We start from the raw sequence: 24,399 nt of genomic DNA on the forward strand, positions 1-24,399 counted from the left end.
CCAGGCGCTCCAGTCACACCAACTGGATGCAAAGCTTTGATTTGAATGAGTTCAAGGTGCAAATGTTCTATCAGGAGTTAATCATTTTATTCATATACGACTCGGTATAAAAAAGCTTTATGGGGCAAAAGTAACATCAGGACAAAGGGTGAAAGTTATATACAGCTGTGTTAAAAACATCACTACTATTACCTAGTAGAGCAATAGAAAATCAACAGTCATTAATCATTTATACTCAGTCTGTGAAAAAGAAAAAAATGAACTATATATATTAAACTGGCCCATCTTGACCCACTTCAGATGAGCAGCATACTTTGATTTAAAAAGTTAATTAGAGGGGAGGAACCATAAAACATGGAAGGTCCTCAACAGATATTTCTTGTGGGTCTAGGCCAGAAAGATGCACCAGTTAGTGAGCATCTTGGTCCCAGAGTGTCTGACCCAATAGGAAAACTCAAACCTGTTGTTTTTTGAGGTAAATCCGAGGAGGAGGAATTGTGGAATTCAGCCTAGACGTCCTGTGATTTCAACAGTATGGTATAATAAAAATTTTAAAAAGCCATGTGACAGCCGTAAAGCGAGTATGAGCTGGAAATGAAAAGCTGACCCAATTGCCGCTTAGAGCTACAGTGTATTTGGCAGAGTACGGTGGCCCATGTGGCCCAGAAAGATAATGCTAGACAAAATTTCCTGGAATATGATATGCGTCTATTGATCCCACACAAGTAATCAAAATGTCCCTTTGAAAATCCCTCACTAGAGGTTTTCTTACTGGTTTCACTCAACCCTCAATATAAATAACAATAATGTTTATTTATTTCAAGAAAACCTTCACGTTACTGTCCATATCTGTCACCAGGAGTTTAAAATCCAGTCTCCCTTTTTCTTCTTGCATATCTGTACTCTCCTGAGGAAAGAAATTCTTTATTAAATGTGGCACTTACGAAGGATCTTTGACATCGTGGCTTGTGTGATATCGGCAACAGGCAAAATAACTTGAAGAGACTGACCTCTGTCACCTTTTTGTCCTTGAGGTCCAGGAAAGCCTTGTTCACCTGTATCCACACAGAGTACAGTGCTTTTGGGGGACTGCTTCTTTTTGCTTGATATGTTAAACATATTTCAAACTGATTTTATGTGATTGATTGTGTCTAAAGAGGTTTTTGACTTTTCCTCTCTTGTGTACCTCTCTCTCCTTTGGGCCCTTGGAATCCCATGTCCCCTTTCTGTCCTGGTCTCCCAGGCGGCCCCACAATGGCTCCATGTACTGTCAAAATACATATCATCAGCTATCATATGTACCACTCTTATAGCTGATTATTTTCTTCCTTTCTGATTGGCAACAGTCGGTAGGACGTTATAACCGACAGTTTTAGGCGTGACTTTACTTTTTACGAATTCCATGATATCAGTGATGTTTGTGCTGGAGCCAAATAAACGACTGTAACCAGGTGGTCCCTGAGGTCCCGGTGGTCCTGGCAGGCCTCGGGCAACGTGTTCATTGTAGTACCGTTCGATGTCTCGTAGCAGTCCCTGAGCTACAAAAACAACAGTATTGTGGTTTGAACAATATGAAAGCTGTATTTTCATTGTAAGTTTGGGATACTTTCACTTTACACAGTCGCTCACATCTGATATATTCAAACAGATGGGTGGTGTTTCCATGGGAGCCGAACGACTGACTGTATCCAGGAGGACCTGGAGGACCTTGTGGACCTGGAGGTCCTTGGAAGACATGGGTGCTGTATTCCCTCAGAATGTCATCCAGAACCCCACGAGCTGCATATGTGCGGAAAAAAAGCGCTTATCTGATCATTGACGTCACAGAAAAGTGGAATTAAATTTAGTACCATTCTTTCTTTGAATTGACTAGTAATAATTGGAAACCATGGCAACGCTCACAATGAATGGCGGTAAATCTAATGACAGCTCATATCTCACATTTTAGGTACTCCACCACATCCACAGCATCCTCACGGGAGCTGAGCCATAGGTTTTGTCCAGGCGTTCCTGGAGGTCCAGGAGGTCCTGGAGGTCCTTGGAGATCACGTTCAGAATTTCTCACAAGATCCGAAAGGAGACCATAGGCTGTTGGACAATGGCAGTCAGTATTGACCATAAGATTTCTGCTAGCCAATGATGTCTGGTGAGTGTCAGAACAATGTTCCTACTCGGCACTTACATTTGATGTAATCTGTTACTCTCATAGCCATACTTGAGAAGTCTCTACTATTTTGGGTCCAGTCTGTTAAACCGGATATGCCAGGCTCTCCCTTTGGTCCTTGGGGGCCTGGAGGACCAGGAATTCCAAATACTGCTCTCCTTGAATTGTCACCTGGAGAATAAAGTAATACAATTCAATGACAAACAATATGGTTTATATCAGGAGTTTTTTTCAATGATATCAGGCTCAGCTGAATTTTAGTGGTGAGAGCCTCCTCCTCCCACCAAGGAGAATTATAATTATAAATGATAAATGTTTGTTGCCTTATGTTATAAATATCATGTTTAAACTCACTACTGAGGGATTGATCTGTGCTGAGCATCTCCCTGTTGCTGCTCTCTGCATAGGAAACAATTGTGCTGACACTGCCAGGAGGGCCCTGAGGTCCAGGAGGGCCAGGGGGTCCTGGTAGACCTCTGAAGGACCCACCTTTGAGGAGATGATAGAAGAGTCATACAAAACTGTAATAATGCACTGTGATTTTAGACGCAATCTAAAGAGATAGAGCAAGTGTTTATGGCTAACTTTGAAGGTATTCACGAATCTCTGATCTGATGTAACTCCCATCTCCTGCCGGGCCAGGGGGACCTTGGGCACCTGGGATACCTGGAGGGCCGGGAGGCCCTTGAGGTCCCGCAATTGCCTGATAACTTGCTAGATTCAGAGTAGAAACATGAAATCAAGAATGGCACTGCTTACAGGTAAAGATTATTTGTACAGTACTCTTACTTGAAAATGAGTTTCCTGAAGCTCCGGCTGATCCTGGAACGTTTATCATACCTCTCTCTGGCAAGAGACATGACCCACAGTCAATCACAGGGGACATAGAACATATTTATTAAAGGTACAATAGTTGCTCCTGAGACACTCACCACTCATCATGCTGAGAACACGCTCAGCCACTTCCTGTACATTGAATCTAGAGCTACCACGACCTGGAGCTCCAGGAGGTCCTGGCAGCCCAGGAGGACCAGCAACATATTTCCTCACATCTTCTCCTGGACCAAACATTTTTGAATTAATAACTATTGATCCTATATGATGTTGTCCTCTACAAAATGTGTCATATTGTTTGGCAGACTTACTCTGCAATAGGCTGATTATATAATTGACTGACATGGAATCAGAACCTGCTCGATCAGAACCACTACGGCTACTAATGCCTTCATAGCTTCTCCTGGAACCTGAAAGAATCAAAGACATCAAATTCGTGATTGAAACCAGAGCTGCTCTGTACATGTCCTACTGTAACTGTAGATGACAGTGTCGTTTAATCAGTCATACTCTGCATGTAAGCAATAACTCTGTTGGCCACATCTTCAACCAATTCCTCCCCAGCAAGCCCTGAAAATCCTGGAGGCCCAGGCGGTCCAGGTGGTCCGACCACAATCTGCCTGCCACCACCTGCATGTCAACACATTTCTGTCTTAAGCTTTTCTCATTTGTAACTGCGGACAGTCCAATTTTAATAAATACACAACTTACTCTGTAGGTATTCAGCAATGTACTGGCCAAGATCGACTGAATCATATCCAATTCCATCTCTTCCAGGTGGTCCTGGTGGGCCTGGTTGACCTTGTGGACCAGGTCCGTATGAGCCACCTGCTAAAACGTGGAAAAAATGAATTTACATGTAAGTTGTTGTTGTTGTTTTGGGAGGAGGGGTGTATTCAGCATTTTGTCCTTATTTATGAAATTAGGATATTACTTTCTGTGTGTTTGATGTAATAGCCAGAGCAGACCATCCATGGCATCATTGATATCTGTGATACTTTGTTGTCATGCTTGTATGGCAAAGAAAACTGAGGTGATTGCTTGAATACACTGCACAGCTTTAGCACTGTGTTGTATTGGCACTGCAGTCACAAACTGATTTATAGGTACACATTGACAACAACAGACTCCTGAGTACTCTATATTGTGTAGAACCCCATCTTATCTGATTGTTTGCTTACCAAATCCTGAATTCCCTGGACTCCCAGGAAGTCCTGGCTGACCTTGTTCACCTGAAACAGTTATTGTTGCAGCTAGAGCAATGGTTGGTTTTAGTTTAAACAATTACCGTACAACAGCAACTGATGGATTACCCTACCCTGATATCCTTTTGGTCCTGGAGGACCTGTGAACAATTACAGTTTTCAGACCAATGTGACCAAAAGATGGTCTTTGATGGTCTTTCATTAGCTATTTTTGCTAAACCTACCAACTGGACCCTGGGGCCCCGGGGGTCCTGGTGGTCCAGCAAAAAAGGTTTCTGGGAAGAGAAATTGGAATAAAATGTTACAACCAAATGCTATTGTGGTAAAATCTGTGTTGACTTGTAGGCTCTGGCTGAGACAATTCAAACATAAGACAATCATTGAGTAACCTGAGTTTGGCACAAAACTACCAGGATCTCCTTTCTGTCCTTGAGGTCCAGGAACACCAATCCCTGTCAGGAGAGCAGTATCAGGACTTGACATAGTATATAACATATCATTTTTAGATGAGAAAGATAGTTTTTACTGTGTACAATTTAAGGCTTTAATAAAAATCCTATATAATATAAGGGTTCTGTTTACCTGGTGGTCCTGGAGGACCTTTGCGTCCTGGTGGACCCTGAATAGCCTCACCTACATAAGAGTTAGGTCAACATTCAAACATTAATTTGCAGACACACAGTACAGTCCAAGCTCTTTAATAAGTCAGGATATGTTGCATTGCTATTGGTATACCTGGAGGACCTTGAATACCAGGAGGCCCCGGAGGTCCAGGTGGACCAGGCAGGCCAGCCTCCGAAGAAAGTTCTGAAAGTTTGAGGCAGTTTAATCACTCACACTCTAATGAGATGGAAATTGAATGAAGAAACCGAAGATATCAAAGTAACTCACTCTCTGTTCTTGTAGAACTGACGCTCTGTGACCTAGTAACACTGATACCGGCCTCACCCGTATCTCCCTTTTCTCCACGTTCTCCTTTTTGACCTAAAACAATTATCTCGGCTTTACATTAAAAAGTCTTTGGTCAGTCCTTGGTTAATGCTTAGAATAATAAAAAATTGGGTTTACCAGGGACACCAGAAAGCCCTGGTCTTCCAGAAGGACCAGGGGGACCGGGAGGCCCTGGTGGTCCAGGGATTAGCACAGCCTCAGAGCTAACTAAATACAAATCCAAACAAATTTTGAGCTGCAAGACATTGTATGTTTTGTAAAAATCATAACAATAAATACACTTAGGTCTTACCTGAAGTGAGAACTTTACTAGATAATCCTGTTCCACCTTGTACACTAGCATCTCCTGGAAGTCCAGGTGGTCCTCTCACACCTGGAAGCCCCATTGGGCCTGTTTCACCTACAAATTACAGAGGGACAGAGAGATCTTGACTGGCGTAATTTGCTGTTTACATGTCACATGTTATAGATCCTGCTAAATCCTTCCAAACATGTTACCCTTACAACACATGCATGAAAATCATCATGGCTGTCTGGGGAAGGATGCAACTATTGAATTGTATTGATAATCTTTTCTCACCAGCAACTCCTTTAGATCCTTTTGGTCCAGCAGGGCCTTGTAATCCAGACTGTCCCGTTGCACCTGGGAATGTAGAAACATCCCTATTTAGTTTTTAACAAAATTAAGAGGTGCGTTCTGTTTAAAAAAAAGTGTATTCAGGACATACCAGCTGGTCCATGTGGCCCCCTTTCTCCCTGATCCCCCTTGAGGCCTTGCATACCAGGTGTTCCTCGGTCTCCTGCAAAAACAACACATTGGTGTGCCGACAGTCTGAACAAAAAGATCTCCCTGAGCTTTTCCTCTAGCTTTGGTCTTAACCTCTTGGGCCTGGTGGTCCCACTTCACCCCGTAAGCCTTTTTGTCCTGGAGCACCTACACACAAAAATAGTCTATATGCAAATACATATGAAAAAGTCAAGAAAAATAAGTAAAAATGATAGTTCATATCTGTACCAGGCCTTCCAGAGACTCCAGGATCTCCCTGTGAACCTAATTTTATGAAGGAGAAATGTTTTTTTTTAACTTTAGGAACATATTTTTTACAACATCAACAATTTATTGATGTAAACTTTACATTGTACAGATTTTTGAGGTGCATACACTACTATCGTTCTTACATTGTCTTTTTTTTAAATTTACCTTTCAGGCCAGTGGGTCCTGCAATTCCAGATGGACCTGGACGTCCTGGCTCACCTTGAGATCAGGTTAAACCCAGAATTAATACTCTAAAATGAAAATGAACTCCTGCAAAATTGCTTTAATTGTTTATTACCTTTATGTCCAAAACCAGGCAGTCCAGGGGTGCCCATCTGTCCATCTCTACCCCTCTGACCTGGTGGTCCCTCTGAACCTGGTTCCCCTGCCCAGAATGAAGAGAATCACTGTCCCTTTTTGTTTTTTCTACATCAACTGAGAGAACAATAGAAACGATTTCAACTTAAAAGCACCTGTGTTGCCCTTTGGTCCTCTTGGTCCCTCCAATCCTGGGCGACCCGCCTGTCCAGGAGGACCTTCACACACGAGAAATATCATAAAGTGTTTGTCATTGTGTAGGAATAAAAATAATACACTCCACTGATTTGGTCTTACCAGGAAGCCCAGGAAATCCACCATCACCTGCAAAAGACACATTCTCAGCTGCTCATCTCAGTTTATGTGCATGACTTTTTCTTTAACCACATACAAATAAGTTTACAATAAAGAGCAGTAAAAGTACAATTAACTTTACAGAGTTAAATCTGGATGAATCAGCGTGCAGATTCCCCTCACCTTTCAGTCCTAGAGGTCCAGAATCCCCTGAAAAGGAAGTGCCATTTTTATAAGTGACATCATCAAAATATGTATTTGATGTTCCAACATTTTTAGAACCAATGCAGGCGTGCCTTTAGGACCCGGTGCTCCTCTTTCTCCTTTCAGAGAGTATGAAAGTGTATCTATGAGGACGTAAAAGCTGGGATCAGTCATTTTCAAACAACTGTCATATGTAATATTCTTTTCCTGCCGGATGATGTTTTACCTTTCACAGCATCTGAATGAAGCTCAGCCATGAGTAGCTGCCTGACAGCTCTCTGCAGGGCGGCGTTGTCCTGGCGCGGCTGATTCCACGGCGACCCCCCTCCTTGGCCAGCTGATCCCAGGTTGATCCCGTTGTCAGAGCGGGCCAGAGTGTTCCCGGCAGCACTCCTGTCGATGTACGAAGACTCCAGGGGATCTACGATGTTCAGGCCGGGGGAGGAAGACAGACGGCTGGACCTGGCCGAGGTAGTGCCAGTGATGGTTTCAAGGGCATCGACCCGTTTCTTGAGGCGTTTCACTTCTGCACCTGCCGGTGGTGAACATTTTGCATTGACAGAGGGTTCATTTATTTGGATGCATGATAAGTATCCTGAGGAGGATAGCATGGTTACGAAACAGGTCCTGCAAATACCTCAAGATTACGACAGATTTTATAAATCACCTGACATATTATCATTGCAGCAAGTATGGAAGGAATACAAAGCAGCGATTAAGTCACGATTAACAAACTAAATAAATGAGTAGGAAGCTGCAGTAGCCTACGTGCAGTGTAGATGTACAGCTTTAAGACCTCTTCAGACTTTATTTACATACATTTTTGGCTCATGCTAAACCTCAAATATTCTCTCATTAATCTACAACCAAAAACAAAAAGTGAAGACAGAGTTTTATTTTGTTTATTTCTTTGTCAATTTATTTTTAAAAAAAACCATCTTAAATATTGAATGAAGAACACTATTGAGACATTGCTTCTTGAACTCCAGCTCTGGTGTTCTACCTTTTACACCTGTTTTTTTTTCTGTTTTTAACATTTTTGTTTTCTGAGGCTTTGAGCATAAACAATTCAGAGAATAAATATCCAGTAGTTATTAGCAGGTAGCTATCAATTATCAGTATTCCCTTTCTGTTTATGTGTTTATGTATTTACAGTCATACTTAGGGCAATGAGTCCAAACAGGAGTCCCAGGAGGAGGAGCAGGCCCAGCAGGAGGCCCAGCAGCCACTTCCACCAGCTGCAGAAGGACGGGGGGCTAAAGTCTAACTCTGTACTGTTACAGATCTCTGAGAAACAATAAATATCATAAACATGTAAGTATTGAGAGGCCATTTTCAATTCAAGGTGGCAATGGCATCTGTGTTTATGTGTAGAACCTTCACCGTCCACCACGTAATGGTTAATTTCTTTATTGTCAAGATGTCAACTTTCCTGTTTCAGTTCCAGATTACATTTTCTTTAAAGGAATCTATTTTAGATGATAATAATAAATAATGACAGATGGGTCACCTGTGAACTTGGTTTTGTTGTTGCTTCTAGCTTTTAGAGCTGCTATGAAAAAAGAAACAAAGTTATTTTTTGGCAAAATGAAGGAAATTATGCATTTTTAGACTTCATTGGACATTTTCCTTCAGCTCCACCCTCAGCAGCATCAGCATGCTTTAGACAAGAAGTGACACTTTTTTAAACATCACTTTTTCCTAATGTTGCTCTCTTATCTTTATCCTAAACAAAACACAAGAACATCTAAAGTATTTGAAACCCCTTCTGAATTATAAAAATGTGAAAATGCTTCATCGCAGTGCTTAAACCTGTGTGTTCCCTTCAGTACATCTGAGGCTTCATACTCACAACTTGCTGTAGGGGAGGCACTATGAAGTCTGGCTCGGACCTCACTCTCTACAGACACAAATATCTTTGAACACCACATTTTTAACGTTTTAATCAATGACACAAATCATTTGAAGGAGCATCAAAGTCAGACTAATAAATGAATCTATTTTCAAGGTTCTTCTGTGCATTGTCGGAAAATATCTAGAATAATGAGAGAGGGGTTCACCTGCAAAGGTGGTTTTGTTGTTGGTTCCAACTTTTATAGCTGCTACAGGGAAAAGAAACAGCAATGATGTTTTTGGCAAAGCGATATAATGTATGCATTTTTATATGTAATGACCCTACATTTTCCTGTAGCTGTGCCCTCAGCAGCACCGGTTGATAGTTTGTGTTTCTCTTTCCTCAGCGTGTCGTCGGAGTAAGCGGCTGATGAGACATAAAGTCCAGTCAGTAAAGGGTTAACGACAATATCCGGGGGTGAGTCCCAACGTGGGCGTGATATTTACATTCCCCAGCAGCGTCAGCAGTTGTGGAGCATATGAATTGCTTCCCTGAGTCTATATTCATCACCAGCTTCTCCGCCTCCTTCTTATCAGGAGCGCTCTCCTTCTCCATCAGGACAAATTTGAAATCTTTGGTTGAGCCCTCGGGGTCATAAGCAGGGCTGTATGTCACTGCAACACACAAAAGGGATGAAGCGCCGCTGCAAAGCCCAGCTGGATGTGTGTGAAAATGTCCCACCTGGGCTGGTGCTGATGCCGCTGCTGACTGTATTCTTCGGGACGCCATAAACTGTAAGAAGATACAGTTTCCGATATGAAGATAGATAGATAAGAAGTAGCCTTTTAATGACAGTCATTCCTCTCATACTGCTGCTTTTTAAAGAGAAAAGCAAAATATATATACAGTCATATACATTAAATATCATTGAGGTATTAATTTTACCAGTAAAACAGTGTTTTTTTTGTTTTATAACATATTTACATATTTATGCTGAATAATCCAACACCGATATGGTGCATTTAATACTCTTGTCCTGCTGTATATATTCTTATGCATTTAGTCCATTAAATATTTTATATATCTACTTTTTTCTGTTTTTATATATAGTTAAACAATCATTTATATACACTTATATATGCATGTCCTCATTTTTGATATCTCATCAATATTGGTTTTAACAGATAACTAAATACTCAAAACTGAGGAGGGGATTCAACTGTACTGTAAAATCTAATTTTTCATTTTTTGTTTACAAAAAGGTATTTCTGCTGAGGAATAAATGAAGACACACCTGCATTTAATCCCACCTTAAACTGCTAGAATCACGCAGGTGTCTCACATCTTATGCACCTGGTTAAGAGGCCACGCAACAGTGACTTAAATCATACCAGTAAAACCACCAAGGAGTAGCTGGACACTACAGGATGGGTAATCCTGTCGTGGACGTGTCCCAGCTCTTCAACATGTTGAGGAGTGGGACAAACTAATGTCCAAATAAATCACTTTGTTTTTGACCTAAATAAAAACAAGATTAGGCATCGATATGGGACCATTTCTTAAGGAACGACTAATTATTCACTGGGGTATCCAAATTTTCCAGTGAATGTATTTCAATGCTGCATGTGTGTATCTGCTTGTGTTGCCTGTGATATTCTGTGGGTTTAAACACTATTGTGACAATACATGACGTTATTTTTGTTGGCATGTGAGACAATTGTTACCGAAATGTGCGTTAGTTCCAGATGGAGAGTAGACGGCTGGGCTGGTTAGAACCAGATTGTTCTGAGCACCACAGACTGGAACTATGGCAGAGAGAAAGACATGGCCATCACCGTGAAGGGACCTGGGCTTTACTGGGACAGGAGGAGACTCACCAGTGCTTCCAGTAGACAGCCCAGAGTTCCCAGTGGGAGAGCCAAGTATCAGGTTGTTTTGAACTCCTTGAACACATCAGGCAACAGAGCACACAGGATTATTATGTCGTTTTTCACTTGCACATGAATTTATACATTAAAACAGCAAAAATAATTCATATGTTGTTTTTAAAGGGTCTTTTCCTCCAAATCGCAACATTTCTTCAGGTCAGTTTTGTTTGTTGAAAAGTTACAGCAGAAGAGTTAGTTCAAGTTAGTACGACAGCTAATCTGCTGTGTTGTTATGGTTACATTAAAACAATATATATCAAATACATATATATGTTTGTTTGTTTTTTTTGAGTATTGGGATAAAAATGAAGAACCCTATAAATTTTAGGTCGGAATGTTTTTAAGTCATTAATAATAGACAATCTGTATTGTGGTCTTGTTACTCCCTCCACCTACTCTTGTCTCGCAGAGTGTGGAAATCTGGGGATGGACTGAGGACACGTTGAATCATTTTGGTTGTGATCCAGCTCATGATTCACGTACTTCAAAACAATTAATTGACTTGTTATGTGAAAGAATTCCGAAATGCCGTTTAGACATGTCCTCCAATGAATGTGTCTCTGTACATAGACTGGAAATATACAGCCCCTCCTTTTGTTAATAGACAATACCTTTAAACATTTGGACCGACAACTTCTTTTCTTTTCTTTTTAGCTCTGACCTGACTGATATGGGATGGATGAAGCTGACAGATGATTGGGGTTGTTGTTGTTGTTGTTGTTGTGGTGCCCGTAGCTGCTGCTGCTCACCCCTCCAGACCAAATGCTGCCATATTGATCTGAATGACCGAAGTGAGCGGCTGAATTTGGGTTGGAGCTGTCTGAAGTGCTCCTGCTTTCCGCACGAGCCTTGATGGGCATGGGAACGATGTTGCTCTGGGACACACTGGAGGAGCTGTTTCCCCTCAGCAGACGCTTCACATCCTCCAGTTCCGTCCCTGCAAAAAGGACCTGATATTAACCAACAAACAAATCCTTTTCCAGCTACGACTCCAGAGTCTTTTCCCTTTTCCCTAAACAAAAAAGACAAACATCTGAAGTCCTTCACATTTATTGGAAGCAATTGCAGTTTCACCTTCTGAATTCCAAAAGAAAGATGTGGAGAATACTGAGGCTTCATACTCACAACTTGCTGTAGGGGAGGCACTTTGAAGCCTGGCTCGGATCTCACTCTCTACAGACACAAAAATCTTTAAACGCCACGGTTTTAACACTTTAATCAATGACACAGCCCATTAGAAGGGACATCAAAGTCAGACGTCTAGTTGTGAACTTGCTGAATTCTACCTTTGGCTTGACTTCTTCCTCTGGTGGTAGAACCCAATGATTCAACTGAATTTAAAGTAAAATATACATTTTATTGTAGTTTTCCCCCCCTTGTTTACATAAAGGATATATGATATCATTTTTCCTTTTTAACGGTAGTTCCATCTTACCGTAATCTTTCCTTTTGACATCTGGAGAGGAGTTTGAGCTGGAGCTCTCTGGAAAAATAGTGACAGAAATGAACATCAGCGTCAACGTCGAATTAATAAAATACTTTGGTTTTATCGTCAGACGCCACTGAGAATATTTCATGTTGCTGCAAATTCACTGTTGCTGCTTTTGTTCTCAGACAGAACAGGTCATTTAGATGTTTTTACACCAGACAGAAAGAATATTGTGGCTTCACTTCCTTGTTAAAAACTGCTCACCGCCATCAAAAACATCCTGTATAGATGAAGCCATGCTGGTCATCCTCTCCCTTAGAGCCGCTGAGTAAATGTTTGCCGAAGACATTCTTCTTGGTCGGATGCACCAGTTCAACCTCCTGCAGCTCTACAGGAGGAGGACCAGTGGGGCTGCTCCCCCAGTAGCTCCCACTGCCTGTGATGCCACCAGAGCTGGACCCTGCAGTCGCAGGAGCTCCAACACCCAGAGAAGGATCAGCTGGGGCTAAACAACCTCGGTTGAAAGAAAGGAAAGGAAAAAAAACAGTAAATCACAGTAATGATTCACGTATCACCAGAGCAGGTCGACTCCTCATCAAGTGTTCCATCTCCAGGTGAGGAGAGCAAATAAACTGTATCCCAATCATCTGAAGACAAGGCAGTACTTGCAAAAATTAACGAACGAATGCATATTTCATTTCCATTCCTGCAGACATTCCGGGCATGAGCCTGTCTCTGCCTGCATCCCCCCGTGTGCCTTGACTTGTCTTATTAGTGGAAACACTTCACACTGCGCAGAAGAAAAGAACCTTTCTTTTAAAAATGATTCACTGTCACATTTAGCCTTAGCTTTTTCACCGCACGCTCGTGACCAAAGGTTTCTGTTCAACACTGAACATCTATCAATTGATATTTTCAACAGAAATGGTTAAAAAAAATGTAAAAATTGACAAAGAATTATAAGACATTGTGGTCTGTTCTTGAATATTCATTTTTTTATACACAAGGCAGAACAGGAGTTATATAAAAGTGGGAAAACCATGACATTAAAGGCAACACGTGACAGCTGACATCCCACAGCACCCTCACAAGACCTGAGGCTAAACTCTTTGCATATTGCATGTTATTTCAAGTCAAAGTCTAATGAATCATTTCACACTGTACAATTGAGCCCTGCAGCACTACCTGTTCCTTTAAACATGTTTATCTGTCTTTCCCCCCTCTGCATTTTTCATTCTTTCTGTCATAAATGAGCCTCCAGTGGAATTTTCAGAATCCAGCACTGATTTAGAGGCTTCACCTGAAACTGTAAAGGGTGGGGGGAAGGGGGGGGGGGGGGGGGGGTCTTTTGGCTTTCTTTTGAAGGCTGGGAGGAGGAGTACACCAAACAAATCACTGCAGCTCAAGGCTGACATTAGAATCTTCACCCTGCGGTTACCGTATATTTTGACCCTAAAAAGTTTTCAGAACCGTTCACATTTTGGTTCTGGTGTATTTACATGCAAAAAAAAACCCTATAAATAAACCAATAACAAATAAAGGGTTTTGAAAGACACACTTTCTATCTATATCAGTTCTCACAACTAGCGATGCACCTCAGATTAAAGACCAAATCAGAGACAGAATCTGAGTCAGCCTCTGCTGAAGGTTCTAAGAGTTCAGAAAATTAGCAGAGGTCCTCGTAGAGCAGGCCATATATCTGGGAAAAGGGTTTTTCAGTGAGAGACGTGACTAAAACGTGCAACAATTTGTCCATGACTGAGGGTCCCCCTGGTCAAGGTCTGATGGATCCAAGATTGGACTTTTTACAGGTAATTCAAGGCCTCATTTTTGGAGAAACCCCACTCCATGTCTGCCCAGAACCACCCCTACAGTGAAGCACCATGGTGGCAGCATCATTTGCGACGTTTTGAATTATTATTGATATGAAAAGTGAAAGAACAGGAAGTTTCCAGCTGCACTGTTTCATTCTGAAAGTACCATTTTAATGTCAAGTCAAATTATTCCCATTTTTCAGGGAAAAAAACTCAGGGAATTTTTTAAAAAAATCTAATTTAAGACCAAGTTCAATTAGCGATGTGTTTAAGTGGTTTTTTTTAAAAAAATGAATAAAAATCCAACATTAATGTTTCCAGTAGAGTTTTCCAAATCAACCCAGATTAAGGGTGAAGACACAATAAAGACGCCTCCTAAAACCATCAGACAGACAGTCACCTAATGATAAACATGACCTGGAACTGGTTAAATACATAGATTAAATGAATCTTTACGGGCATTCAAGGAAAAGTTATTCATCTTGACAATTGCTCAATTTATAAAACATTAGCATGGAGATTTAAATTCAAAATATCTCTCAGACCCCCCGTCACGTTCTATCAGTGTCATGCAACAGATACCAGGTGCTTTTGTTGTCACTGCAGTCTCTTTTTTTGCTACAGTTCTGTACAAATATAGCAATCATTTTCAAACACTTTTAGCCCTAAACGTTGATATTGTAATATTCATACCCCATATTTCATTAATTTCATTCTATAAAACTTTTTTTTTTTTACCTTTTGGTGTAAAAAATTCACTTTTCCTGTAGCCTCTCCAGCAGATCAAACTTGTTCAATCTATTCCTTTCACAAAAGCCTTCAAGGTCGGTGCATGACTTTTAGAATGAAATGGTTCCTTACAGGCATTTATATACTTATCCTGACTCACTGCCTGAGTCAACAAGTTCAGACAAAGAAAGGGGCCGTTACATGGAAGAGCGTGCAAGGTTGGAAACATTCTGAAAGCAGTAAAATCAAATTCAAAGTCCTGTAAAATCCTTTTTTGGCATGCGCATTGCGTGCGAAAAATGAAATCAAAGTATTTTCTTTTGATAAAATGCAATAATTAAAAAAAATACCATTCGAAGCTCTGAAGATCAACAGAAGAGATCAAATACTTTACAGCTATAAATTTTAAAAAAAATAATAAAAATTAAAACTTTTCAGAGAATCAGTTATCAAAAGGCCAAAACAATGTTAAAACAGCCCATATATTTTCTTTATATTATAATATTGAAATAGGATGGAACACTGTGTGAATACAATTTTATTGTAATGAGAGTAAATACGGCTCTACATCTTATTTAAACACATCCAGAGCATGATGAAATGTTTGTAACTAAACTGAAAGTGTGGAAAATTTCTAGCTTTACTAGATACAAATTTTCGAGAGAGAAAAAGAACTACACTTAAGAATTGTTCAATCAAACACAATTCGAATAATCTTTGCAGCAGTTTCGTTGCTTCACTTTCACCGAAGATAAATGCAGTTCGTATAACAGGACACTTGGTGGCGCTAACGCACAGCGCAGTTTAAAAACAAAAACAAATTCTGAACATAAAAGAAGAAGAATCGGACGTCTGGGTCGACATGGCGGCGTGCTGATTACCGTACTAGTTAGCAATAACTATCATCGGTACATTTTAGTCAGATAAGGCGGCCATGTCGTTAAATGATGTGTCGAAGTGGCACAAACGAATGTCCGTGGTTTACGCCTTCGGTGTGTGGAGCATGATAGCTTCATACGCTTTCTTTAAATACACAGGTCGATATGATGACGCGCCAGGTGAGTCGCACACACTGTTTTTATTTTTATTTTTGCTGATACTAGACATTAAAATAACTACAAGCAACAATGTAACATAGACCAAGCTATCTTCAAATGTACCTAATTATTAAATGATCAATGTCAGGGTTTTATTAAATTAGTTCCTGTCTATGACCCTTCTGTATACCCCTGTCCTTGTATTATTACATTGATGTGGACTAAACACTGCAATAACAGGGTATTAGATAGCATGCAAATCATTTATTTAAATATGTCATTGTAATTTTTGTCAGATTTCTTAAACCAGTTGTAAATTACTGCAGTAATACATACAGCATATTGGCCTGCATTGTATTCCACAGGAAAGTAATTAAATAAATTGTATTTGTGTATGTGTCTCCTCAGTCTTAAAGGGAAAACCAGAAGACCAGCAGGAGGAAGAGGATGAAAATACAGTCGTGTACAAGACTCCTCACTCCAAAACTGTCATCATCTACAAGAAAGACTTTGTCCCTTACACGACAAGAATCTACAACTTCATCAAGTCTTTTAGCGGTGAACCTGGGACAGGAGATAAATAGAAACGTCTGCAGATGCCAAACCGAGTCGGGAGTCATTTTTTGACTGCAATGTGATGTACTGTTTTCATGAATGTTAAGACTTTATTAAAAAAAATATTCCAATGCCCATTCTTGCTGTCTAATTAAGTCAATGGTTATTCTTGTATGCATTTTAAATTAATGTCCATGGTTGTTTTAATGTATGATATAACCTGTCATGGGTCAGTATGTGTTTTACACCATGCTCTACATTGAGATAAAAAGGAAACATCTCTGCTTCTATTATACCACTGAGGAGATGCTGTTCCAGTTGCTGAGATGGATGACCAGTATTAAAATGTCTGCTCTTAAACAATGATTGATTTCCAGTATTATGATTAAATTCAGAAGATAAATCCCCTTCAATTTCAGGATTTTGGGAAATATGCCTTAACTCGTGCTGAATAATTTTTTTATGCTGTACTTTTGGCCTTTTTAGTGTTTTCTAAACAACCCCCTTTTCTGCAAAATGGAAAGGCCCCCCATTGGGAGGGAAGCTGAAATTAAAAGTTTTAGATAATGAACGCCTTTTTGTTAGATCCACGACGTGCAACACTCTTACAGCAAATAAACTTGAGGACGAGGCCTCAGTCATAACATGCATTTCACAATTCAGCCACTAGGAGGAAGCATGGAGGGAGGCCATACACAACCCGGAAGTTGCGTCGGTGGTTTCTTCAAATCTTGGACAGCAGAAGGAGCGCAATGAAAGCCGTGGTTCAGAGGGTCGTCAAAGCCTCCGTATGTGGTAAGCAGCTGTTGAGGAGACTGAACTTTGCATGTCAAGGCTCTGGCTGCGCTCAGACTCTGATTTCCTGCAGTGGGAGAGGAGCAGGTCAGCTCCATAGGACGGGGACTGTGTGTTCTACTCGGTATATCAGCGGAGGACACCCAGAGTGATGCCGACTACATGTGAGACAACACATATAACTGCAGTGGAGACATACATGTCCAGTCGTGTCCAATTTCAGTTGGTGTTCAAGCTAAAAATAAGATTTTGTTTTGGTCAATCAAGTGTTGCCATAAAACGACCATAAAACCATAGAATTCATATTAAAACCGGAATGATGTCACCAGAACTCTCTCTGAATGTAACAAGGGTTTGAATCTAAAGTTATTCCAAACATTAGAGACATTAGAAATGAATCTAAGTACTATCAGTTGGCCTTGCACTTTACACCCAATCATCCACTGAGAGACTGAATGAACTCAAGATGGTTGTATAAATGCAATACAGTGACTGAGATGATAAGCATGCAATGATGTTGAAGTAGATATCACATTTTTAAGTTGATTTTTAATTAGCACAGACTTTCTCCCTTTTTTTCCCTCTTGTGTGCTTTTAGAATAAACAAAATCTTGCATCTGCGGCTGTTTGCTGATGAGAATGGCCGCGCGTGGAGCAAAAATGTCATGGACCTGGACTACGAGGTGCTGTGCGTGAGTCAGTTCACGCTGCAGTGCATCCTGAAAGGCAACAAGCCGGACTTCCACATGGCCATGCCCGCAGAGTTGGCCGAGCCCTTCTACAACAACATTCTGGAAAACATGAGGAGCATCTACAAACCTGAGCTCATTAAGGGTGGGTGAATTCTCCATGTCTGTACATTCTGCACATTAGGTTTCTTCAGGGGAGAGGCTGCCTCACCGTTCGCAGCATAGTGACATGGTTTTGTCTTGTTGGAAGCCGCCTGCGTTCATACACCCAGGACATTTCTGCTTCCCTTTAATGCTATTATTCAGACTTCTAGCATGTCGATCATTTATTTGATTGTTGCCCTCAACCTCACTGGTCTGAGTTTCCAATTAGTTGTGCAGATGGAGGAGCTGTCGGTTCTCTGCGCAGTGGCGGCAAAGTGGGTCACCCCACATGGGACCAAATGTGGGGACAACCTTGTCCCACCAAGGAAGGCGTAAAGCTTCTTTTGTTAGTCTGCCCTCCTCCTGCAGTAGAGGGAATATGATGATGCAGCTCTTTCCCATTACAGACAACATCTTGATTTTGCAGATAGTCTCATTAATCTCACAGACCCAGTAAAGAAAAGTACATTTATATTAAAACTTCCTGTCTCACTACAGCTCTGTTTTGTCAGAAATGTCTTATTATTCTACATCTTCATAACTCACAAGTCCACTGAAAAGCAAAGTGACTGGTATTTTAATTTGTGTCATTAATTATGTCTATTGTGTTTTTAGATGGCAAGTTTGGGGCCTCCATGCAGGTCCACATTCAAAACAACGGTCCTGTCACTATTGAACTGATTTCTCCTTCCCGCACAACAGACCCAAGACTGGTATGTTTGATTCTTCTCACACATCTAGTTTATATATCATGAATTAAATCACTTGTGAGTTGTAGTCAATTGGATCTAATCAGGTGACAATATTTTGCTTTTAATGTTTCAATAATTATTGGACTTGAAACATCTTTTGGTGTTCTAGAGATGGTGCAGGTTGTAATAATAAAGCCAGAGATCAATTTAGATGCCTCTAACTTGAACAGCAATGATGCCCATCAATTATAATTATTAGAAATGTCGTAATAAAAACCTGGGTTCAATCCTCCTCTAGTTTTATTAATTAATACAGGACTGCAAATTTGACTTCTGTAGTTTTTAATGTTCAGCGTTGTCGTGTGTGTGATAATAAAGGCTTTCAGTCGTCTATCAGTGGCAGATTTGCTGGATATGCTCTTGGGTCACATTACTGACATTCTGTTGGGCATTCTTCTGAGATTCTTGTCTCTCAAGAATCTGAAACATGGCACCAGGAACCCTCATGTTACTATTGTGCTTGTTATTTCCAGCATTATGATTAAATCTTTCTCCCCATTGAAGATTAACCGCATTTAAATCTACATTTGTGCATTTGAGAGCACAGAACCAATGCCCCTTTAACTTGAACAGCAATGATGCCCATTACTCTTCAAGTGCTAACTTATTTTGTGCCAGTAGGTGGCAGCATATACTCTTCTACTGAAAACAGTCAATTATAATTATTAGAATGGTAGTAATAAAAACCTGGGTTTATTCCTCCTCTAGTGTTATTAATTAATACAAGTCTGTCTGCAATACATGCTGTTTTTGAAACACAATTGGAGTTAAATTTGACTTCTGTAGTTTTTAATGTTCAGCGTTGTTGTTGTGTCTGTGATAATAAAGGCTTCCATTTGTCTCTCAGTGACAGATTTGCTGGATATGCTCTGGAGTTGGGTCACATTACTGTTATTCTGTTGGGCATTCTTCTGAGATTCTTGTCTCTCAAGAATCTGAAACATGGCACCAGGAACCCTCATGTTACTTTTGTTGCTTGTTATTTGCAGCATTATGATCCCATTGAAGATTAGTTGCATATAAATCTGCATTTGAACCAAGTGGGTTTAAGGTGGAACTGGTATTCTTAGTTTTTTATTTCAAAAATGGGAGAAAGTTGTTACATCATCAACCCGGTGGATTGTGAGGAATATTAGCAATTGGAGATTCTCCTCTTGATCCTGACCTGAGTTCAAATTTGTTGTTCGCTCGCGTTGATACTGAGCTTTTATGCTTTGTTTTTTTTTAGGGTTTTGGTCAAAGGTCAAAGTCCAGATTTAAATCCTACTGAGAATCTGTGGGAACGCTACCTCCAATATGACGGCAGTTGAGTTATTTTGCACTTTCCAGATATGCAAAGCTGGTAGAAACTTACTCCCGTAGAGGCCCGTAGCTGGAAGTGTAGTAAAAAAGTGTTTCTAAAAAATATTGCCAACCTCAAATCCCAGTAAAATTCATTTCTCTTTGGCCCCATTAACCCAAGTCAGTGAAATTTTGGTGATGATCTGAGTGATCTGGTAATGATATGAGTCACTGTGACATTATTTAGCCATCCAATGTTTTTCATTTGGGCAAATAAAGGGGCTGAAAGGGTTCAAAACGATTCAACCCAAGCCTTCGGATGACCACATAAATCACAACAGAGCAACTAAACTGTGCCCTCTGAAAATTAAAAATTTGCTGGTATTTTGCTGGGAAGCGCTCCAGTGGATGGTGAGCTCACGCCAGCGATGGAGGGATGTTGAGGGGGTCTGGCGGAAGTCTGCATTCTGTGACCTCCACCACATGTTCCTGAAATGTTTCTGTCTCCATTAACGCTGCCATCTGCTCCGGGCAGGCTTAAAAAGTAAATCTGTTTTGGTATTAGTGGCATCACTTTGGTGTCACATTGGCACCATTAATGGTTGCGTTTTTTGTTATTTGTTTATTTATTTATGGAGGAGGGGGGGGGGGATGGTGAGGACACACCTCTAATGCTCTCCTTCCAGTCAAAAGTGGTTCCGGTCACCTCCGGAGAACACAGCCAACGTTCTCCTCCAGCTTCAGGCCGGCTTTGGCCGCCGTCCATTAGCTGGGGTTGGTTGTACGCCCATCGGGAGGGATATTAAGCAGCCCTCAGAATTTTAATTTTGTCTGTTTGCGATGTGTTGCTGGAGGGGGCCGAGGAGGTAAAGCCAAGGCCGAACATGCAGAAGAAAAGGCCGGCCAACAGGCTACGGGGGGAGGGGGGGACTGGCAGCAGACGGTCGCTTTCTTTTCATGCTTGAGGGATTTAGTCCACTGCAGGGTTAAACACCCAGTAAAATACTGTTATATTGGTGCATATTGGCCAAACATAACATGCATATTTATTATATGATGCCTGATGCTGCTCGGATTTAAGTGGTTGGGTTCTAGTGTGATGATATGCTTCAGTTATTTATAGCACCTATTTTCCTCTTTACATCAGGTGACGTGTCGACAGTCATGATGCTGCATCATTATAGTGTTTATGTTACGTTTACATGCGGTGTCCCGACTGACTTTAAGTGCATTTACATGTAGACTTAAAAGGATCGGCCTTTGTGATGTTGCACATTAAACAGGAATAAATATTTGTCCAGTTGGGGCTTGCTTGTGGGCTGACTTGAACGACCTTCAGAACAGGTCCTTTAAGCAGAGATGAAGAGTTCTGGGCCCGTTTAGGGATCCGATCTGATTATTTCTACAACTTCAAGCTCTCTTTACCACCATGTTTGACACATGGGTTGTGATTTTAATATCCACATTATCTTTCACTTTTCATTGGTGGATTTCAGTGTTATTGCACACCAAGCAAACACCAGCTGATGTCTAAACCAGGGGAAAGAATACCTTTTAGCTTTAGAATTATTAAATATAATAAAGCTACATTGCAGATTTGATGTCCTTAAAGATGGAAGGTGTGGTTCTGTACAACATGGTTTTAATGGGGCCAATGGGGAGTAACACTGATTTTGTTTGGGGTTTATTTGGTCTCATGATTATGTAATGTGTTATGCAATGTTTGGGGGTTTTAAAATTACATTTAGTTCATAAATATTGTTTGAGAGGGCCATAAAAGTTTAAGCATGCGTGTTTTAGGATGGCTGTGTCTACTTGGTCATTATCGCTGTGCTGTTTTAAGGCTCTTTTTTTCGTGCCTCTCCCCAGACTTCAAAGCAGGAGAAGCAGCAGCAAAGGAAAGAGAAGACGCGATCAAAGGGTCCGTCAGAATCAAGTCGGAAAAGTGGACAGTGGCATCAACGGGAACCCAACAGCAGCAGCGGAGCGGATGGTGATGTGTCATCAGAGAAGGAGGCCTGAGCTAGCAGGTGAAAAAACAAAACACTGAGAACATGCTCATAGAAAAACCTTTAGGGATAAATATTACCTCCATAAATCCTTATACACACATACCACATTTTCTAAATCAAATCTCAAGCGTTAAATGACCAAAAAGGCATAATAAAAAGAATAATAGTTAAAGAAATGCTTAAAATGGATAGCTGATGACATGGTCACATTTGCCCTGAATATTTCTGACATTAATCTCGTGTCGACAACTTATACCAGGGGTGGGCACCGAGGGCCGTATCCAAGCCAGACTTCCTGTCCTACAGGTAAACACTTTCACCTGGGGTTCCATTTATCTCGGTGAAAGCGTTTCCTGCCTGGTAGGATGTAAATCCCGGCATGAATTCAACCCTCGAGGACTGGACTGATAGGCAAGTCCAATCCATGAAGGCTGGAATCCAGCTAGGTTTTGCATCCTACCAGGGAGAAACTGCTTTCACCAAGGTAAATGGAACCCCAGGTGAAAGGGTTTACCTGTAGGACAGAAAGTCTGGCTTGGATACGGCCCTGGAGGACTGGATTTGCCCACCCCTGACTTATAAAGTGCACCATGAGTGGAAAAATTGCCTCAGCATCTGTTCTGCTTGTCATTTCCTCGCCAGTGACTGTTCTCTTTGTTGACGTTGCGATGAAACGGCATTATTCGTGAGAGTCGGACCTGTTTGTGTCCTGCCAGTGAAGAGAGAGAACGGTTCTTGCGCTTATTTGCTTGGAGTGTTGGTTTAGTCATGCAGAAATAAAAGCGTTCTGTGACAATAGAGACAAGGAAGCGTTGAATCAGCCTCCTCTGCAGCCGCCAAGGCTGCTTCTAGCTGCTGTGACGAAGCCTTTTCCCTGTTTGAACTCTCGCAGCAGGCACGCACATCGGTGCCATCAAAGGGATGCTGCAGCAGCGAGAGGTGCACCAGGTTCCAGTCGGCTTCTTCTTTGTTAAAAAAACACCACTTATTTAAATTCTTTTGTATGATTATCCAACGATAAAGAGGCCGGGTCGTAATCATCAGCATCTTGTCAGAAATCAACCACTTCTCCCATTAGGAACATTTTCTCCATGTCATGTTTTCCATCACAGCATGTTTTCTGATCATTGTTGTCCAATTAGAAGCTCCGTCATTCCAACAACCGCTAGCCACTTTATACCGTCCATCTGTTCAAATAACCAATCACACGTTTGCCACTCAGGCACGTCGACGTGGTCAAGACAACTTCCTCAAGGTTAAACCGAGTATTATGATAATGAAATATGTCGCAAAGCTCAGATCTCGAACTGGTTTCTGGAACATGACGATACGTTCAATGTGTTCCAGTGGCCTCCACAGTCACCAGATCCCATTTAATGGATCACCTTTAGGATGTGTGTTGCTCTCGTGTTAATATGGCGCAAAAGCTGTAAGAATTCCAACAGAGTTTATAACGGGTAATAACACGACTAAAGCTTTCTCATTAATATAAGGTGCAACCTTGTGAGTTTATGTCCATTAATGTGACTCTTAATAATTAACCTGATCACATGTTAAATGTCTTGCAGGTTTTGCTGGAGATCAACGGTGGATCGTCCTCTTTCCTGCTAAACCAGCCGGATTCTCATGACCGTGCACAATCTCGACTTTTTATGCGAAACTGCGAACATCATGGTTTCGCCAGACAGAAACTGGTACATCAGCAGTGCGGCGCTGAAACCCGTCTTCCTGCTGTCGCTGCTCCAATACCACCGTGTGGATACTTTATTTCCAGTCTTAGCAACAGCATTATATGAATTCATCCAAACTTTCCAAAGCTAACCAGTGCTGCATTCAATCTATATAAATAAAAGAATAAGATACTCAACTCTAAACCTTTCACAAAGAGAGCATGTGATTAATAGTTAATAAAACAGATATAATGTTGGCTCCATTATGTCACGTGTGCGTTTTGTTATACGTGCTATTTAAGGGTCTGAATTGAGTTTATGGTAATGGTTTGGGAAGGTCTCATGTCTGTGAATGTCCTCAGAGAGGTACAAGTACAAATGTGTGTTCTTTTACATGCCACCTAGTCAGGATGAGGATGTGTTTTACTAGCAAAGGGAGGACATTTTCGCTGTTTGTGGGTCAAGTTACGTTTTTGTGGTATAAGGGTTGAAACTGGGTGGTTAACATGTTGTGCTTAGGCTTCTTTTGTGTTTATTCCCTCAAATTAATTCTCACAACAAACCCGTGGTTCCGAAAAAATGATGCGAATAAATACCGAGCACGCCTGAACACCTCATAGATGGGAATAGCGCACAGGGGACCTCAGTCCATAGAGCAGCCTTAAGAATCAGTCAAACCATGTCCAGATGTTGACACTGCATCTCCACATCCACTTTAGTTGTA

At 41.1% G+C, this 24,399-nt stretch overlaps 3 protein-coding genes across 7 annotated transcripts; 2 read left to right on the forward strand and 1 right to left on the reverse strand.

Annotated features, from left to right (window-relative positions):
* Positions 1–65: 65 nt before the first annotated feature.
* LOC130528060 (collagen alpha-1(XVII) chain-like) lies at positions 66–14,895 on the reverse strand. Of its 5 annotated transcripts, none has more exons than XM_057037002.1 (49): positions 14,750–14,895; positions 12,462–12,711; positions 12,204–12,251; positions 12,055–12,099; positions 11,894–11,941; positions 11,430–11,705; positions 10,718–10,783; positions 10,565–10,645; positions 9,582–9,632; positions 9,347–9,514; positions 9,186–9,266; positions 9,067–9,105; positions 8,859–8,906; positions 8,517–8,555; positions 8,168–8,293; positions 7,233–7,538; positions 7,099–7,149; positions 6,986–7,012; positions 6,806–6,832; positions 6,664–6,726; positions 6,489–6,575; positions 6,356–6,409; positions 6,170–6,205; positions 6,035–6,088; positions 5,883–5,954; positions 5,735–5,797; positions 5,447–5,554; positions 5,272–5,361; positions 5,095–5,187; positions 4,939–5,010; positions 4,786–4,836; positions 4,593–4,655; positions 4,428–4,478; positions 4,317–4,343; positions 4,180–4,230; positions 3,710–3,829; positions 3,509–3,628; positions 3,310–3,408; positions 3,097–3,222; positions 2,954–3,010; positions 2,750–2,878; positions 2,519–2,653; positions 2,183–2,335; positions 1,942–2,088; positions 1,630–1,779; positions 1,389–1,538; positions 1,187–1,267; positions 1,011–1,055; positions 66–907 (listed from the first exon to the last, which is right to left on the reverse strand). In XM_057037002.1, the coding sequence occupies exons 2-49, from the start codon at positions 12,544–12,546 to the stop codon at positions 864–866; spliced, it is 4,203 nt and encodes a 1,400-aa protein (XP_056892982.1). In that variant the 5' UTR covers positions 12,547–12,711; positions 14,750–14,895; the 3' UTR covers positions 66–863. The 5 variants fall into 5 exon arrangements, with proteins under 5 accessions (XP_056892982.1, XP_056892979.1, XP_056892980.1 ...); XM_057036999.1 differs by having other exon boundaries at positions 8,517–8,558; XM_057037000.1 differs by having other exon boundaries at positions 9,067–9,108.
* Positions 14,896–15,553: 658 nt separating this feature from the next.
* LOC130527030 (small integral membrane protein 26-like) lies at positions 15,554–16,469 on the forward strand. The gene is made up of 2 exons (XM_057035071.1): positions 15,554–15,798; positions 16,186–16,469. The coding sequence occupies exons 1-2, from the start codon at positions 15,675–15,677 to the stop codon at positions 16,359–16,361; spliced, it is 300 nt and encodes a 99-aa protein (XP_056891051.1). The 5' UTR covers positions 15,554–15,674; the 3' UTR covers positions 16,362–16,469.
* A 521-nt stretch (positions 16,470–16,990) lies between these two features.
* Positions 16,991–23,936, forward strand: dtd1 (D-aminoacyl-tRNA deacylase 1). Its single transcript, XM_057035113.1, has 6 exons — positions 16,991–17,127; positions 17,201–17,291; positions 17,726–17,961; positions 18,576–18,673; positions 21,863–22,023; positions 23,574–23,936. The coding sequence occupies exons 1-5, from the start codon at positions 17,085–17,087 to the stop codon at positions 22,013–22,015; spliced, it is 621 nt and encodes a 206-aa protein (XP_056891093.1). The 5' UTR covers positions 16,991–17,084; the 3' UTR covers positions 22,016–22,023; positions 23,574–23,936.
* The last annotated feature ends 463 nt before the right edge of the window (positions 23,937–24,399 follow it).

This window comes from Takifugu flavidus, chromosome 6, assembly GCF_003711565.1.
Source record: "Takifugu flavidus isolate HTHZ2018 chromosome 6, ASM371156v2, whole genome shotgun sequence".
NCBI classification, from domain to species: Eukaryota; Metazoa; Chordata; class Actinopteri; order Tetraodontiformes; family Tetraodontidae; genus Takifugu; species Takifugu flavidus.

Coding starts and splice junctions, on each gene's coding strand:
- LOC130528060 (XM_057036998.1), bottom strand. CDS start 12,546: ATGTCTTCGGCAAACATTTACTCAGCGGCTCTAAGGGAGAGGATGACC. Junction 10,646..10,717: donor GCTGTCTACTGGAAGCACTG/GTGAGTCTCCTC, acceptor TCTCTGCCATAG/TTCCAGTCTGTGGTGCTCAG. Junction 4,479..4,592: donor TAGTTTTGTGCCAAACTCAG/GTTACTCAATGA, acceptor TTCTCTTCCCAG/AAACCTTTTTTGCTGGACCA.
- LOC130527030 (XM_057035071.1), top strand. CDS start 15,675: ATGTCGTTAAATGATGTGTCGAAGTGGCACAAACGAATGTCCGTGGTT. Junction 15,799..16,185: donor TCGATATGATGACGCGCCAG/GTGAGTCGCACA, acceptor GTGTCTCCTCAG/TCTTAAAGGGAAAACCAGAA.
- dtd1 (XM_057035113.1), top strand. CDS start 17,085: ATGAAAGCCGTGGTTCAGAGGGTCGTCAAAGCCTCCGTATGTG. Junction 17,128..17,200: donor CGTCAAAGCCTCCGTATGTG/GTAAGCAGCTGT, acceptor GATTTCCTGCAG/TGGGAGAGGAGCAGGTCAGC. Junction 18,674..21,862: donor GCACAACAGACCCAAGACTG/GTATGTTTGATT, acceptor GCCTCTCCCCAG/ACTTCAAAGCAGGAGAAGCA.